Genomic DNA, 15,886 nt, shown 5'->3' on the forward strand with positions numbered 1-15,886 from the left:
TGTTTAAATCTACTAGTAGTTTCTATATATAGAATCCCTGGAATTTGCGTCACTAAATTGTTTTTAATTAAATTCAGGGCCCTTTTAAATTGTTTACAAAAGGAAACTCTAAAAAAACAAGTAATTATTGCAGCAGATTTCAATATAAATGTGTTGGTGGATGACTCTACCGTCAAGTACTTTGAGAACCTAATCATTAGTTCAGGTTTCTCACTAAATGTAAGGCAACCTTCAAGAACTACTAAGACCTCTAAAACATGTATTGACAATATTTTAACAAGTGTTAATTATGTACAAAACGTCTATATAAATATTGACCTAGGTTTGTCTGATCATAATGCTTTACTTGTTCAGCTGCCTAAAGGCAAAAATATCAGAAATAAAAATAACTCTTACATCTTTAAAAACAATTATTTCCAATAAAAAAAGTTCCCTTATTTGTGGATAGACTATCCTGTTATATGGAATACTTTATTCTTGACAAGTCTGTTGATTAGAGTTATAAAAGATCTATAATCAAGCTGTCTCTTGATGAAATTTTTCCTGCCAATGCTATCTCTTCCAAGCAAAGGAGAAAACCAAAGAAATGGATTACTCAGGGAATCATAAAATCCTCTGAACATAAAAGAAGGCTTCATATTCAATCAAAGTACTGTACAGATCCTTTATTTCTAAGTTATGTCAAAAAATAAAAAAAAAATGTTCAATAAGGTTGTTGTGGAAGCGAAGAAATCGTGTAATAGTTCTTATATAATAGATTCTAAAAACAAAACTAAGGCAATGTGGAATGTAATTAAAGATGAACTAGGTCTTAATAAAATCACTAAAAATGACATTAAATTAAAGATTAATGATAAGGAGATAGATGACCCGATATCTGTAGCTAAACTTTTCAACAATCAATATACAAATATAGTAGAGATATTAAAAGTTCCAAAAGTTCCTGTCACATTACTCCCTTCATTATCTTACATGTGAACAAAATGACATTGAGTTGCAAGTTATTTCACCCACTAACAAAACTGAGGTCAAAAATATAATTTTAAATCTGAGCAACAGTAGTTCAAGTGGATGGGATGAGATCCCTAATAAGATACTTAGATGGTCTGTTGATACAATCTCTGATGTTCTAAGTGGACTTATAAATAAGTCCTTATGTGAAGGAATTTTTCCTGAACTATTGAAGTTATCAGAAATTCACCCAATACATAAAAAGGGTTCACGTAGTGAAATAAACAGTTATAGACCAATTTCTCTTCTAAGTTCGATTTCAAAAATTTATGAAAAAATTATCCATAGCAGACTTTTTAGAATCTAATAACAAATTATGTAAAGAGCAGTATGGCTTTAGAAAAAATTCTAGTACACAAGCAGCTCTTTCGTAAACAGTACCATTGAAGCCTTGGATGAGTCAAGTTACACTGCAGGAGTTTTCTGTGACTGATCTAAGGCTTTTGATTGTGTAAACCACACACTTTTGCTGACAAAGTTAAGAAGAATGGGTGTCAAAGGCACAGCTCTTACACTATTACATTCTTATTTATTTAACCGTAAACAGAGGACAGTTATTACTAATAAATCAGGAAAATATTATTCTAATTGGGCAGATGTAAAACATAGTGTACCCCAAGGGTCAATATTAGGCCCATTGTTATTCATTATCTATGTCAATGATCTGCCAAATTACCTCCCTAAAGAAGTTTGTACCCTCTTTTTATATGCAGATGATACAACTGCTCTAATTAGACGGAAAATGTTGAGTGACTTAGAACTTGACACCAAAGATGTCATTGACAAACTTCACAAAATTTTCCTTACTCACGGTCTGTTGTTAAATCGAGACAAGACTAATACATTACGCTTTAAATTAAGAAATGATAATTTTTGTAAAGGGTTTAGTAATAATACACACGTAGTAAAATTTTTAGGCATACATTTAGACACTAAATTACATTTTTCTGACCATATCAATATGTTAAATAAGAAACTTAATTCAACCAGATATGCTTTGAGTATACTAGTTCGAATAACATCTTTGGAAGTTGGTTTAACTGTATATTATGCCCATGTATACTCGATGTTGAGTTATGGAATTACTTTGTGGGGTAACTGCTCAGATGTGAAAAAACTCATTATTAGTCAAAAGTCAATTATTAGAACAATAGGTCATTGCAACTCAAGAACAACATGTAAACCGTTATTTAAAAATGTAACATCCTTACTTTGCCATGTATATACATTTTGGAAATGCTTAAATTAGTACATAAGAATCCTGATCAATTTGAAAAATACAAATTTAATCATAGATATCACACAAGAAATTGTAATTTGTTTCAATATCCGGCACATAAACTAAAAAAATTTGAAACTAGTCCTCTTTATCTAGGTTTGAAATTATATAATAATATTCCACAGGCATATAAAAAACTTCCCTTATCTACATTTACAAAAAAATTAAAAGAAGTACTTTGTCAAAAAACATATTATAGTATAAATGAATTCTTTGAAGATAGTTTATGATGATAACGAATAGTAAAAATATATCTTTAAAAATATCTACAATGGGTTTAGCCTTAGATTTAATCAATGTTTTTTTATGTTTTATAGATCAATGTGTCAAAAGTTATTTTTTATAAGTATGAAAGTAATGTTTTAGAATAAGTTTAGTTATGTAGTTTTTAATCATTGACTATGTACCAGTTTTTATTACATTGTGATACCAGAAAACGTATTGTACAATAAATATTTGTCTATTGTCTAATAAAATTGATTAAGATAAAACAGATTTTGGATAAGTGGAGTTCTGCTGGATACACACAAAAGTGTGGATTAAATAAATTTGTATTAGCATTTAGTATTTAATCAATACAAATCACATTCAAATCTCATTCTTGAGCATAACTGGCACTAGTATTTCATTGTGTCTTTAGAAGTTTTACAAATAATAATTTGTTTATTTTTTACAGAAGGAAGTGGACTTTGCCAGACTTTGATATTGGTAGAGCCCTAGGAAAAGGAAAGTTTGGAAATGTCTACCTAGCAAGAGAGAAACAATCTAAATTCATAGTAGCTTTAAAAGTATTGTTCAAGTCTCAGATCCAGAAAGCTGGAGTGGAACATCAACTGAGGCGAGAAATTGAAATACAATCACATTTAAGGTGAGAACACTTATTCAATTGATTATAATTTGAAACTGATTACCACTTAGTCGTTGTGTAAGTTATTCATAAAGCTGTTCGGGTTGGAGAAGTGAATAACTTTATGCTTTCTAGGATTGTCAGTATTAAATCCAAGTTTCTTTTATTCAACTTTAACTGAAGTCAGCTTTTAGAAATCTCAAAATTTTTAAGGAGTTTACTTTTAGTAAGCCTGTTTATAATGTTGCCTGTGAGCTGGATAAAGACATTGATGGATCAAATCTCTATTAAATATAATTCACTGTCTCAAGCTATATTAAAGCAGTTGTGGCACTTAACAGTCCTGTCTAAGACAATTGATAATCTTCAGCACTGAAGTTAACAAAGTCACAATCAACTTTACTTATCACATATCTATACTATTATATAAATCTAATGGTGTCTGTCTATGTGTTTGTTTATATATTATTCAATCACGTAAAAACGACTGGTTCGATTATACTGTAATATCTTACATGGAAATTTTTGGGGTCCTTGGTTAACAAATAAGCCTATTTTTATTTTGAATATTCCTTTGGGCTACACCCACTAAAGTTATGGAAAATCCCATCTTTGTCTCTAAATTGCATTACGAAAAACAAATATTATTAACTGAAAGAGCCTTTTAAAGGTAATCAACTGTTCTGTTTGAACATTTTTTTATCACAGCAGAACTAACTATCTGTTTAGTTAGGTTTGAATTAATTGGGCTGAAAGTCAGGGATTGTCCCTAGTTGATAGGAAAATCAGCAGATTTACATTGAAAACTATCTTCTAGGGTTCACTGATTGAAAGAACACATAAAAGTACACATATTGAACACATAATTAGAAATTTTAGATTTCACTGTAGTCTTTCTCAGCCTGTAGAGAACATTCTAGTTGGTTGTCTCTTCACTTCGAGTTACCTCAAAGATTGAGTTGAGAAAGATTGCACTCAGCCTTAACTTTGCACAGAGATACCTAAATTACAAATTTTGTAGATAAGCGTTAATGTTTAGCTGAAAATGTATGGATTATGTAATTTTCAATAGAAACTGTATTTTTCCTGGGAAAATCACAAAAGGAAATACAACACTGTAAACACACTGAAGTAAAAATTGTTAAAAAGTGCAGTGAAAATGACCATGTTTACAGGCATCCAAACATCCTTAAACTGTACGGATATTTCCACGATGAGACCCGGGTTTACATGATCCTGGAATATGCGCCAAAGGGAGAATTGTACAAAGAACTGCAGTCACAGCCTGAAAAGAGATTTACAGAACCCAGGTAACATTGTTAGTTATAACAAAGATATCTTATCTTTCTTTTACTTTTTCTGCTTGTTATTTAATAGTGTGTATATAATTTAGCTTTTAGCTCAAATTAAATTACAGTATCATCTTAGAAGTACAAGAACTATCCAGAGACAGCTTACAACAGGAATTCTTAGCTTATCCAAATTTGAATATTTGTAATCCGGAGGAAGAATAAACACATGTAGACATAAAATAGAATGAAGTAATTGTTTTTTTATCATCTTCTCTTTCTCTAAGGTTTCTTCTTAACATCGAAGTTAAGCCTGCTCTTTCCCTCCACCCCACTAATATAAGAATACTCTTGAACTGAGCCAAGTAATGATTATGAGTCAGTCCTGTACTAAGAGATAGTTATAGAAAAAGTATTAGTAAATTATTGAGGAAACCGTGATTTTATTTGCATTTTAAAACAAAATCCAAATAACAAATTTTTGAACTGAATTTGTTATGCTGATAAGGTGTTTTAGACTATTTAATGTGGCAAAATTAAATATATTTTTAATTTGCTTGATGTGTTAAATGATGAAAAACTTAAAAATCACTAATTGCATAGTATAAAGTTTTTTTAGAAAAGTTAAGGTTTTAAGGTAAAAAATTATTATTTAACTGAAGTTTAACACCTGGATATATTTATAGATTAGAATACTATATTACATTTTTATAATCAGACATTTCTTATGACATTCTGATTTTATTTACATTTTATGTAAAAGCTTATTGAGAAATGGAGTTTACACAATTGTCAAATATTTCATGCACTATAAGTAATGCAAATTGGAATAAAATTATTTGTAATTTTTTCTCTAGATGTGTTGGTATTATAACTTGTTTTCTAGTTGTTAAAACTTAGTATTTAATTTTCTTTATAAAATAATAATTCACAAATAAATTTGTTTCTTAATTATTTCTGGATGAATTTTAATATTCGAATTTGCAGAGATTTGCAATTATCGTTTGATCAGCATTATACAAATTAGTGATCACTAACATATTTTCACGGATTCAGCTGATTACCGTATGTAAATTACTGATCGCTAAAATGTGATTTTTTTATTTTTATGTACTTTATGTATGACAACTCTGTAGGTAGATAACTTAATTAGCAAATGCTAGTAATTTTTTAATAGTAGTTTTGCTTAAAGTTTGTATTTTTTATGTTTATGTATATGTATTGTTGTGAATCTAGTGTGTCTATTTGCTGACAACAGATAAATACATGACAGTATAAATTACTGATTGCTACTACATGTTATTTTCATACTTTGAGTTTGGAAAAACTATATACTAATAATTCATTTAATAAATTGTTGTAGTTATGTAAATAATATTAAGTAATTTCCATATTTATTTGTGTTTATGCATTACTTCGAGTCTGCGGTGTTTATTCGCTGATGACAACAGATCAGCAATACACAAGTAACTGATTACTAGAGCATATTTTTGTTTTACTTTGTGTATAAAAAGTGTACATAGATAATCAAATTATTGAATAATCGTTGTTTTACAACAGATGGTTGTTAATTTTTGTTGGTTTGGCTATTTTTGTAGTTGTATAAATTTCCTCTGCAAAATATAGTAGGGCCTATGTATGTTTGCATCTAAATATTTTTGTCATTGCTCAGGGGCATATATTGATATTAAAAAGTTTTAAGTTTAGAATATGTTTTATAAGTAATACGTACATGTCCATACTGTTGCTGATAAAAGACATAAATTATAGAAGCCCATTTTATAACCTACCATATGAAAAATGTAAGGTAAAGGATATGATTTAGTTCTAAAATAGGGCTATTTCATTGAACCTCTGCAAAGCCCTTTAACATAGAGGGGTATTCTTGGATTGCTTTTTTTGTTATCGGGTGTCTTCGAAGGGTTAGCTCATTGCGAGTGTGACACCTGGCAGCTGAAGCTGCTTGAATTTGCAGTGACAATGGAGCGGCAGTGACAGAATATGTGCGGATCTGAAATGCTATTCTAAGAATATTATTATAATATACATTGTTTATACATTTCTTATATAAATAAATATGAGCTAATAAATAGGAAACCAAAATATTTTATTCACATTTTTTCAAGCTTTGAACTTTACAAAACACACAACTAACTGCTGTTTACAAATAAAACTTAAATAAAATTAATGAAATCATTTATTAACCATTAATATACGAAAGCAATAAGTGTTGTCATTTCGGTTTAATAAATAACATCAGCTAATATAAGATAATGTAAAACAATTTAAATGATATTACCTACTTGCATACAGAATAATGTACAGTTATAATTAAAAATTTAGTTAATCTTTTCTTGACAGTTGTAGTTCTTTCATATATGAAGGTAAGGCATTAAACGTCTTAATTTGAACATAACTATGGCTCTTTAAAACTTTTTGAAGTTTGGTGGATGGTAAGTTTAAGTAATAAAAAAATCTAGTTTGGTAGCAATGATAGGTATTGCTTTTGCAAAAATGTTTCTTTACAAATAACAAATGTAATGTAACAGAACACCTAAGCTCATTCTACAAGATGTTATTGTATTATTGAAGTACCAAACCTAACTAAGAGCGTCCAGATGCATTCTAGTGTGAATGTCAATAAATACAATAGTTATTTCTAAATGTAGAACAGAGGACGCAGTTTGTCTGCCTTTCAGTCTCGGGTTTTCCCAGTGGTAGGGCACACACTGTAATGTCTGCATATATTAAGAATGGAAGACATTGGTTTAGTAAAGATTCTATATAAAAAAATTACTAGAATTTGAAATTTTAAAATCCAAATTGATTTTTATAGATTCAAAACAGTTGTGAGGTTTAAAAATTCTGGATTTGACCATAACTTATGAATCATAATTAAAATATCGATGAGATAGTGGGTAAATGGCACTGTTGTTGCTGAACTCACTTTTTGAGACAGTTGGTGTTGAGTGATTGTTGATAGTCTCAGATTTCATAAAAATATTCATTTTTGGTACTCTTGAATTTGTTCCAGGGCTGCATCATTAGTTCTCCAGTTAGCGAATGCATTGCACTATTGCCACGCTAAGAACGTCATACATAGAGACATCAAGCCAGAGAATCTGTTGCTGGGTGGCAAGGGAGAGCTGAAGATAGCTGACTTCGGCTGGTCAGTCCACGCTCCCTCCTCCAGGTCTGCCATATTTTTTTAGTTTCCTTTTAAAAGCATCTCAACACATTTTATTACAAGGGATTTACAAGTTTGTATAGATAAGTATAATACATGAGTAACACCAAAATCACAACGTACTCCAAAAATATGTGGTGGTGTTGAGTGTCTTTAATAATAAATGCAAGTGGTGTGTTATTGATGGCTTGTAAAATAAGAAAATTATCAGTTTGACCAAGGACTCATTGAAGGTGGAATGGTCAGTGTTGTGTAGTCAGTAATTTAATTGGTATACTTTAATCTAGACTTTGGTTAAACAGAGCACAGATGTATTTTATTGACTTTTACAGAGCACTTTTTATTGACTTGGAAAAGTTTGGAAATTTGATTGATTAGGGAAAACCTAATAATTTCTCTCATATGAACTCTAATAAATGGAGTACAATTAACACTGGAACTTGAGAATCTTGTTGATAATCTGTTTGTGTACTCAAGTTTTTTGTGAGACTGAACATGTAATAGCTTCTGTTCCTGTGGTCTGAATGTAGGCCAGTTTTGCCTAAACATTTGCTTATCTGTATCTCCTATTTGGTGGAAGTTAACAACTATATTGACCCTAGTCATAGACAGGAACTTCAGAAATCTATTTCTTTAACACCTATGTATTACGCTTAAGTATATATATAAAACATGTAAGTCAAAACTATTGTTTGTGCTCTTTTTGTTTCAGAGAGCTTGTGGTCTTTTTGCTTTTCCAACCAGGAAATTTCATATTATGTTCTGTTCTTTATTGCTAAATGCAACATTTTATTCTGGACCAAATTTTTAAGTTTGCATAATTACATTTTTAGATGATAAAATTTACAACATTTTTCTTTTAAATAAATTTGTGTAGGTCTTTAGATATAATTATTGGAATCAGTAAACAACTTTTCACCACTATACTGAGCAGTTTGACACTGCTGCTTCTATATTTTACCAATCCTGCCCACATGGCTAGAAGAACCCTCACTACCAGCACTTTTGTTCTGTTTGAGCTTGCTCGTGGGCTTTGGGAGGTATTACTACCTTTGGACCAATTGCAGTTCTTGACATTAGCATCTTGTGCTCGTTTCGTTTGGAGGATCATATCTAAAATAATATTTTAAATAATTATTTTAGAATTTGAGTATATAAGCTAGACTTAATAACTATTATTGTGTTGTAGAAGAGACACTCTTTGTGGTACCCTTGACTACCTGCCCCCGGAAATGGTGTCAGGTCACCCTCACGATGCAACAGTGGACATTTGGAGTTTAGGAGTGCTGTGTTTTGAACTCATCACAGGCAAACCGCCATTTGAGGCTGCCACCTATGACGACACTTATTACCGCATCCAGAGAGCCCTGTACACCTTTCCACCCTATGTCTCAGGGCTTGCGAGGGACCTCATAAGCAAGGTAACACGACAATCAACAGAACATTTATGTATAAAGGTGTATCATTTTTTGACAAATATATCAAAGCTGTCAGTCAAGATGTACGAATATATATTATTTCAATTTTTAAGTTCATTACTTAGTAATTCTTGGTTTAATAGCTAACTCAATTAACTCAAATGTTTTGGGGATTGATTTTGGAAGAGTGAGGATTTATTTTTGAGAATTGGTAGAAAAGAAGGGTATATTAAAATCTACAAAGTAGGATATTATTTAACTTGGTTTGTTGTTTCTTTCATCTTGGTAGAATGGTAGACAGTTTTGGGCTGAAGGGTTTTGATAGTGTGTGATGATGCATAAACTGTATCAAGTTGGCCGAACCTCTGTTCTGACAGAACCGGTTTGCTTTAAGTTGGGATGCACAAATGTTTGGTCAATGATTCTCCATACACTATTGAATAAGGTCTTTCGTACAAGGCCCCAACAAGGTCTGTAAGCTGATGTTTGGGCTACAGTTAGGTGCGAGTTGCATTCCTAGACATTATTGCTCCAACCTTCCTAGCAACACATTTAGTTCATTTTATTTGTGTTGTGTGTAATTTAAAAAAAATTGCAATTTTTTTAAATGAACTGAAATATTGGATAGAAAGAAACATTTGGCCGCTACAATATTGCCTGCTCTTCTTACTTTATCAACACTCTTATGTTAAAACCTGGCTTTATGCTTTCTGTAATCATAAAAACCTTAAATTCAACCTATTCTTTCCAATTCTTTTGTGTTTTTCTATAAATTCTAAAAAATTATTCCCTTGTGTTCCAAAATTGATATACAAAAATTTTGGTTTAAACAGCTAAATTTGGATACAGGTATATGAATTATTGTTTAAAATTAATATCATTTTTCGTTGAGCAGAACATGTATGAACATGCAAACAAGTTTCAGGGGAAACGTTGCCATCGGATAGTTCTTACAACCTCCTGAATTAAGTTCCATCTTGTTTCAGCTAGATTGATATGGATCTATTTGCTGTAATTCTTTTCTTCTCATCTCCCACACATTCAACATGTATTATGTACCATTTTGAATCTTGAAACCTATATCTGAAGTTGATGTTATGTAAGTTGAAGTAAGACAACATTTGTCATAATATCATTTGTTGCTTCACTGGTACTGACAACTTCAACTATAATTTACATTTTAGTATAAGCTCTTAGCTTATTATGGGTTTATTTATGCTACTCCTTATACTAGTTGAACTAAAGTAAAGTAGCTTTAATAATAAAAGTGAAGTTTGTGTATTTCAAGGCAGTTCTGGAAAAAGTTTAATCCAAGAATTATGCGAAGAAGCAATTTTGCGAGTCGTAATGTTGATATGTTTTTTCTTTATGGTCTTTACCATTGTGATTACATGTCTACTTGCAATTTATTAAGTTTTGGCAAAACATGGACTAGTGTGACGTGATTATTGTTGTTCATTGTATGCATTTTGTTGCAAATGTGCAAATCTTGTTTCTTTTAGAAGGGTTTTTGTAAAAATTAAACTAAATTTACAAGGACCTTTTACATTACTATAACGAGGTTAAAAAGTTGTTTTATGTCATGTTTAATTGAGGAATGTTAAATTGGTTGGACATTTAGTTGGCCATTTGTAGTCATGGTAAAGAATTTGGTCACAACTTTACCACAGTTGAGGCCATTTTCATTGCACTGTGTCTTGACTAATAATTTAATTTTTCAAATTTCTTTTTATTCCTAGTTCTTTGTCTAGTTTTGAATCAGTGGAGTGATACATTTTCTTTATTTCTGAATAAACACATTTGGATATTTGTATGATGTCAGGGTTGCCAGAACATGAACCATTCATAAAAAGCGGCCATCTTAACACCTTCACTGTTTATACTGAGTAATCTTGGCTACCTCAATCATATTCTGTGCCATAAGGCACTCGCTGCAGTCAGAGTATTATCTTGATGCAAATTCTTTGATATAAATGTTCTGTCCTGGTGGAACACAACATTTAACATATGCAGAAAAATGAGACAGCATACTGCATGGAATGCTGACACTGCGTGGTGGGAAGAGTTCCCTTTCACTGTAAGTACTTGTTTGGGACAATCACTTCCTCCAACTACGAGATGAATCTGCAGGGCAGGTACTTTGTAGACAATCTCACATATAATAAAAATGGAATGTATTTCTTTTCATTGAATACTTTCAAAAACCTTAAAAGCTGTTTGTTTTATAATTTATTTGAAATAAAATTATATCTGTTCCAGCTTCTTGTAGTTGACTCACAGAAACGGCTGCCCATTGCTAAAGTTATCACTCACGAATGGGTTGTCACACACACCTCTACTGTTCCCAGCAGCTAGAATCATTTCCTGTTATTTTAAAGTTGACTATTTATTTTCAACCAACTTCATTTAGATATAAAACTCATAGTTTTAAGTTTATTTGTAATATATTTATTAATTATGATTCTTTTACTATCAATGTTTGTAAGGTTATACAGTTTTCTTTAATGTATAGTGTAAGTCACTAAATTGTAAGTACTGTATTTGGAATATTCATTAACAATTCATTAACCAGATCTTTATGACTAAGTATGTGCCTTTAAAAAAAGTGTAATCGTTGAACTCAATTAATCTGCATTATAATAAAAATTCTGGAATTCACTTTGATTAATTGATGATGTTTATTACATTGACAAGCTATGAACACGTACACGTTTTATTTATATATCACATAAATAGTCATATAATCAGGTATGATTTTAAAATTTCGAAGACTGATTTGAATCTTCTGTAGTATGTATGAATAACACTGAAACCTAAGAGAGATAAATGTCATAAATGATGTAAATTTTTGTTTGAAATGTGTGATAAAACTTACTCTGTAATTAAATATATGCTGGAATCATTTGTTATAGATTTAATGCTATGTTAGGATATATTTCAAGTCCAATTTCTTGTTAGACAAAACTAAAATTATAATGGTCATTGTCATTATGGTTTCTATTTTTATAAATCATTTAACATAACTTTAGCAAAACTTAACAATTTCCCCCACCCTTTTCTTACCACCAACAATAATATATTAATATATATTGAATATATGAGAATTTAAGTCAGTCAAAAGTAGTAAAGTTGTAAGAATGAGCCAACAATGAATGTTGTAATTTTTGTGTAAATACTTATTTTTTAATATAGCATTTGTGTTATTGTTGACACCAATAAAGTTGAAGTTTTTAATGCATTAATATTTTTATGTTTTGTACCAACCATCAAGTTTGATAGTTACTTACTAACAGTTTATTAATGGAAGGCTAAAATACAGGTCTTCAGTTTTCCTTGGTGTTGTTGAGGTACCACAGTGCTTTGCAGGTGAAGAGAGTGCAGTAACCCTTGATTGCCTTGAGTTTAGTTCCGAGTAATCCTTCTTCATTTCAAGTCTATACACTGATATTAGTTTTCATCTAATACATAACATTATTTTTATTCCTTTTAACCATTAAATAGTTGGTTAGAGAATCCAGTAGTTATCCATTTTCAAAAACATTGAACAAAAATATTATTACATGTAATGGTGAGATTATTTTATATTCAGTTTATTCACAATTGTAACATTATGAAATCATAAATTTGACAGTTGGATTTCTTTTTTACATCTATATATATAAAAATGAATGTTTGTATGTTTGTCCTTTATGGAATCGTGAACTATTGGACCGATCATGATGAAAATTTGTACGTGTATGTATTTTTCCACGGAGAAGGTTTATAAGCTATGCCCATCCCTTTCCCGATTCAGGATTCCGCCCCACTGGTTACAGAAATACCCATAAGAAATGCATTGCAGCAAACATATGTTAACGTCTTTTCAAATTTTTAATCAGCTGTTCTTTGTAAACATATATTACACTTATAGTTTTAAAGCATAGAGTAAGCTTAAGAGAAACGACAAATTTTGTTTAAACTGTTTTTGCAATCACTGTTAAACATAGACTTTTACTATCCAGATAATACAATTCAAATTTGACGTAAAAATTCACCTTTAACTGCAATATTTATTTAATATAAACCATGCTCATGCTTGATCAGAAGAGTAATGCAGATATCATAATTACTATCTTACGTTGGCTACAAATATAAAGAATGTTATAAAATCAACCTTAGTTGTTTTTTTTGACAGAAGTATGGTTCTCAAAACTCCGTGTGTACATATTCTCTCGATCGAGACAACAAAGCAAGCTCAATCGTGGCATCGGAGATATAACTAATTTAATCTAAAATTTATTATAGTAAAAAAAAAATTTACTAAGTAATATAAGGACTTCGGTTCTTAAGATTTGCGTGCGAAGCCGTGGGTAACAGCTAGATAGAGGCAGGAATATGGTACATACCTTCATAATACGCCCAAGAGGCTCACGATGGAACGACTATCAATTATCTCAGCAATGTTTAGAATGTGATAGAAAAAGAATAAGTGAATATAGTGTACTGTTTTCAACGGGAAATTGCGTGCGAAGCCGCGGGCAACTTTTGCAAAAAATTATTGAAATGCGCAGCAAAGCGCGCCGGGCCCGCTAGTACTTAATATTCTCCTTATTTTTTTGCTTCACAACAACTTTTGTTTTGTTAAGTTATCTGCTTTAGGTAAATCAGGAGAAGTATTTTGAAATGTATCTAATTGTCACTGGTACCTTATAGCCTAGTAGTAACTATATAGTTACTACTATATAGTTATATACCCATATGGGAAACACCAGATTATTTCTTGCCATGGAATGTTAAGTTTCTAAATGTTGTATCTTTTTTTTCCCCCTTGGAGCGGCCTACTGCTACGCACTTAAGCCTCAAGGCCTTTTTGTGCACCCCGGAAACACACCATGAGGCCCACCAGTCTACAATTCCAGCAGTTCCACAAACCGCCGAAAACAACCTATCAAGTCCTCCTGGGAAAATTCACCACCCCTGTCCAAACTACCAAAGATGGCATACCGCTCTCTTGCTATTGCGGGGCAATCAAAGAGCAGGTGCTCAGCAGTTTACTCCTGCTCATTACACCTTCTACAGAGCGGATCCTCCTGACGGATGCCGACTCTGTGAAGATGCTTCCTGAGGTGACCATGCCCCGTAATGAGACCAATAACCTGAGAAGACATTGATCTGTTTAATGAGAGAAGGTCCGAAGCCACCCTGGAGGAAGGTGACTGTAATACCATTCTACTCATTCTCAAACCCGGATGCAACCTCCACCTTCTCTCTTGCTCCGCGCGAATCCATTTCAAGACAACCCTAGAGGATTCACACCTTGGAACACCGCAGAACGGTTGAGGGCCCGTCATAATTGTCGCTGAGCCCTGGTTGGCCAGGGCATCAGCTCTTTCATTCCCAAGAATCCCCTCATGACCAGGAACCCAACAAAGGGTTACATTGTTGATTCTGGCAAGGGAGGAAACGGCCTGATAGCAACCCCAAACCAGTTTGGATTTGATCACGCAAGAGTCCCAGCGCCGTCAGCGCTGCCTGACTCTCCGTGAAAATATTAATCGTCTTGCTCCTATATCGCAGACGAAGATTCTCACGAGCACATTCCATAATAGCTGCGACCTCCGCTTGAAAGACTGTCGGATACACCAGCTCCCTACATGGTCTCACTCCCAGAATTCCAGCGCCTGTGCCGCTTTTTGTTCTAGAGCCGTCTGTGAACCATTTGAGCTCCGCTGGTAGAAGAGGTTTCCTTCCCTCTGACCAATCATCCCTAGAGGGTACAATAATACTAAAGGGTTTGTCAAAGGAAAACTTTTGTGGCATCTGATCAGAGATCATGTGCAGAGCATCCTCCTGTATCAGGGTGCCAATTCTGCAGTTACCACCGCTGCAGCCCGACCAGAGTCCCATCTGCTAAGACAGTAGGCACTCCTCCTGGCCATAGCCCGAATGACAATGTCCAGAGGGGCGAGGTTAAGACAACAGTCCAGAGCTGCGCCTGGCGCACTAGGAAAAGCCCTAGTGATAGCAAGGCAGGCCATCCTTTGGATACCCGCCAGACGAGCTACCACTGTCTAGGCCTCCGTTTTTGGCCACCAGACGACAGCTCCGTACATTAGTGCTGGTCTGACCATGGAAACATAAAGCCAGTACAAGAGCCTTGGCTTCAGTCCCCAGGGCCCACCTATCACACGTCTGTATTGCATTAGAGACCATTTCCCCCTGGCAATGACCCTTTCTAGATGAGGTCCCCAGTTTAGAACCCTATCTAGGATCACGCCCAGGTACTTGACCTCAGACTTCAGCTCAACAGGAGAGCCTTTGAATAGAAAGGGACCAATGCCCTCCATCTGTCGCCTCCTGGTAAAGGCAACCACAGCAGCCTTGGTGGGGTTGACAGTGAGGCCAACCTCATCGCACCAATTTCCCACCATGTTCAGAGCATCATTGGTCAGTTCCGTGATTGTTGTGTTGAACTTGCCACTCACAAGAATCACAATATCATCTGCGTACCCTTGTGCAAAGACACCGCTGCTATTCAAAGAATTTAGCAGGTCATCCACAACCAGGTTCCACAGAAGACTAGAGAGGACGCCGCCTTGCGGACAGCCCCTCGTAGTCTTCGCACTAACACTTGCTCCCATGAGGGTTGTAACAACAACCCTGTCCGTGAGCAAGGCCCCTATCCAGTCACACACCTGACCATCAACACCACGTCTTGAGACCGCATTGATAATCGCCTGAGTGGCTGTATTGTCAAAGGCTCCTTCAATGTCCAAAAAGACTCCTATGGCCACCTCTTTCGCCGCCAGCGTCCTCTCAATCCTGCATACCAATTGATGCAGGGCCGAGTCGCATGACCTTCCTGGAGTGTAGGCA

The 15,886-nt window shown here is 33.5% G+C and overlaps 1 protein-coding gene across 2 annotated transcripts in view; it reads left to right on the top strand.

The window, feature by feature from the left end:
* The window catches only part of LOC124365743 (serine/threonine-protein kinase Aurora-2-like), a 38,632-nt gene extending 26,363 nt beyond the window's left edge, over positions 1–12,269 (top strand). For both annotated transcript variants that reach the window (XM_046821737.1, XM_046821745.1), the window contains exons 5-9: positions 2,967–3,158; positions 4,313–4,447; positions 7,461–7,619; positions 8,803–9,034; positions 11,291–12,269. In XM_046821737.1, the coding sequence (XP_046677693.1) occupies positions 2,967–3,158; positions 4,313–4,447; positions 7,461–7,619; positions 8,803–9,034; positions 11,291–11,386 (814 nt within the window). In that variant the 3' untranslated portion in view covers positions 11,387–12,269. The remainder of the gene's footprint in view (positions 1–2,966; positions 3,159–4,312; positions 4,448–7,460; positions 7,620–8,802; positions 9,035–11,290) is intronic.
* Positions 12,270–15,886: the final 3,617 nt, after the last annotated feature.

The sequence above is a fragment of the Homalodisca vitripennis genome, chromosome 1 (assembly GCF_021130785.1).
Source record: "Homalodisca vitripennis isolate AUS2020 chromosome 1, UT_GWSS_2.1, whole genome shotgun sequence".
NCBI classification, from domain to species: domain Eukaryota; kingdom Metazoa; phylum Arthropoda; class Insecta; order Hemiptera; family Cicadellidae; genus Homalodisca; species Homalodisca vitripennis.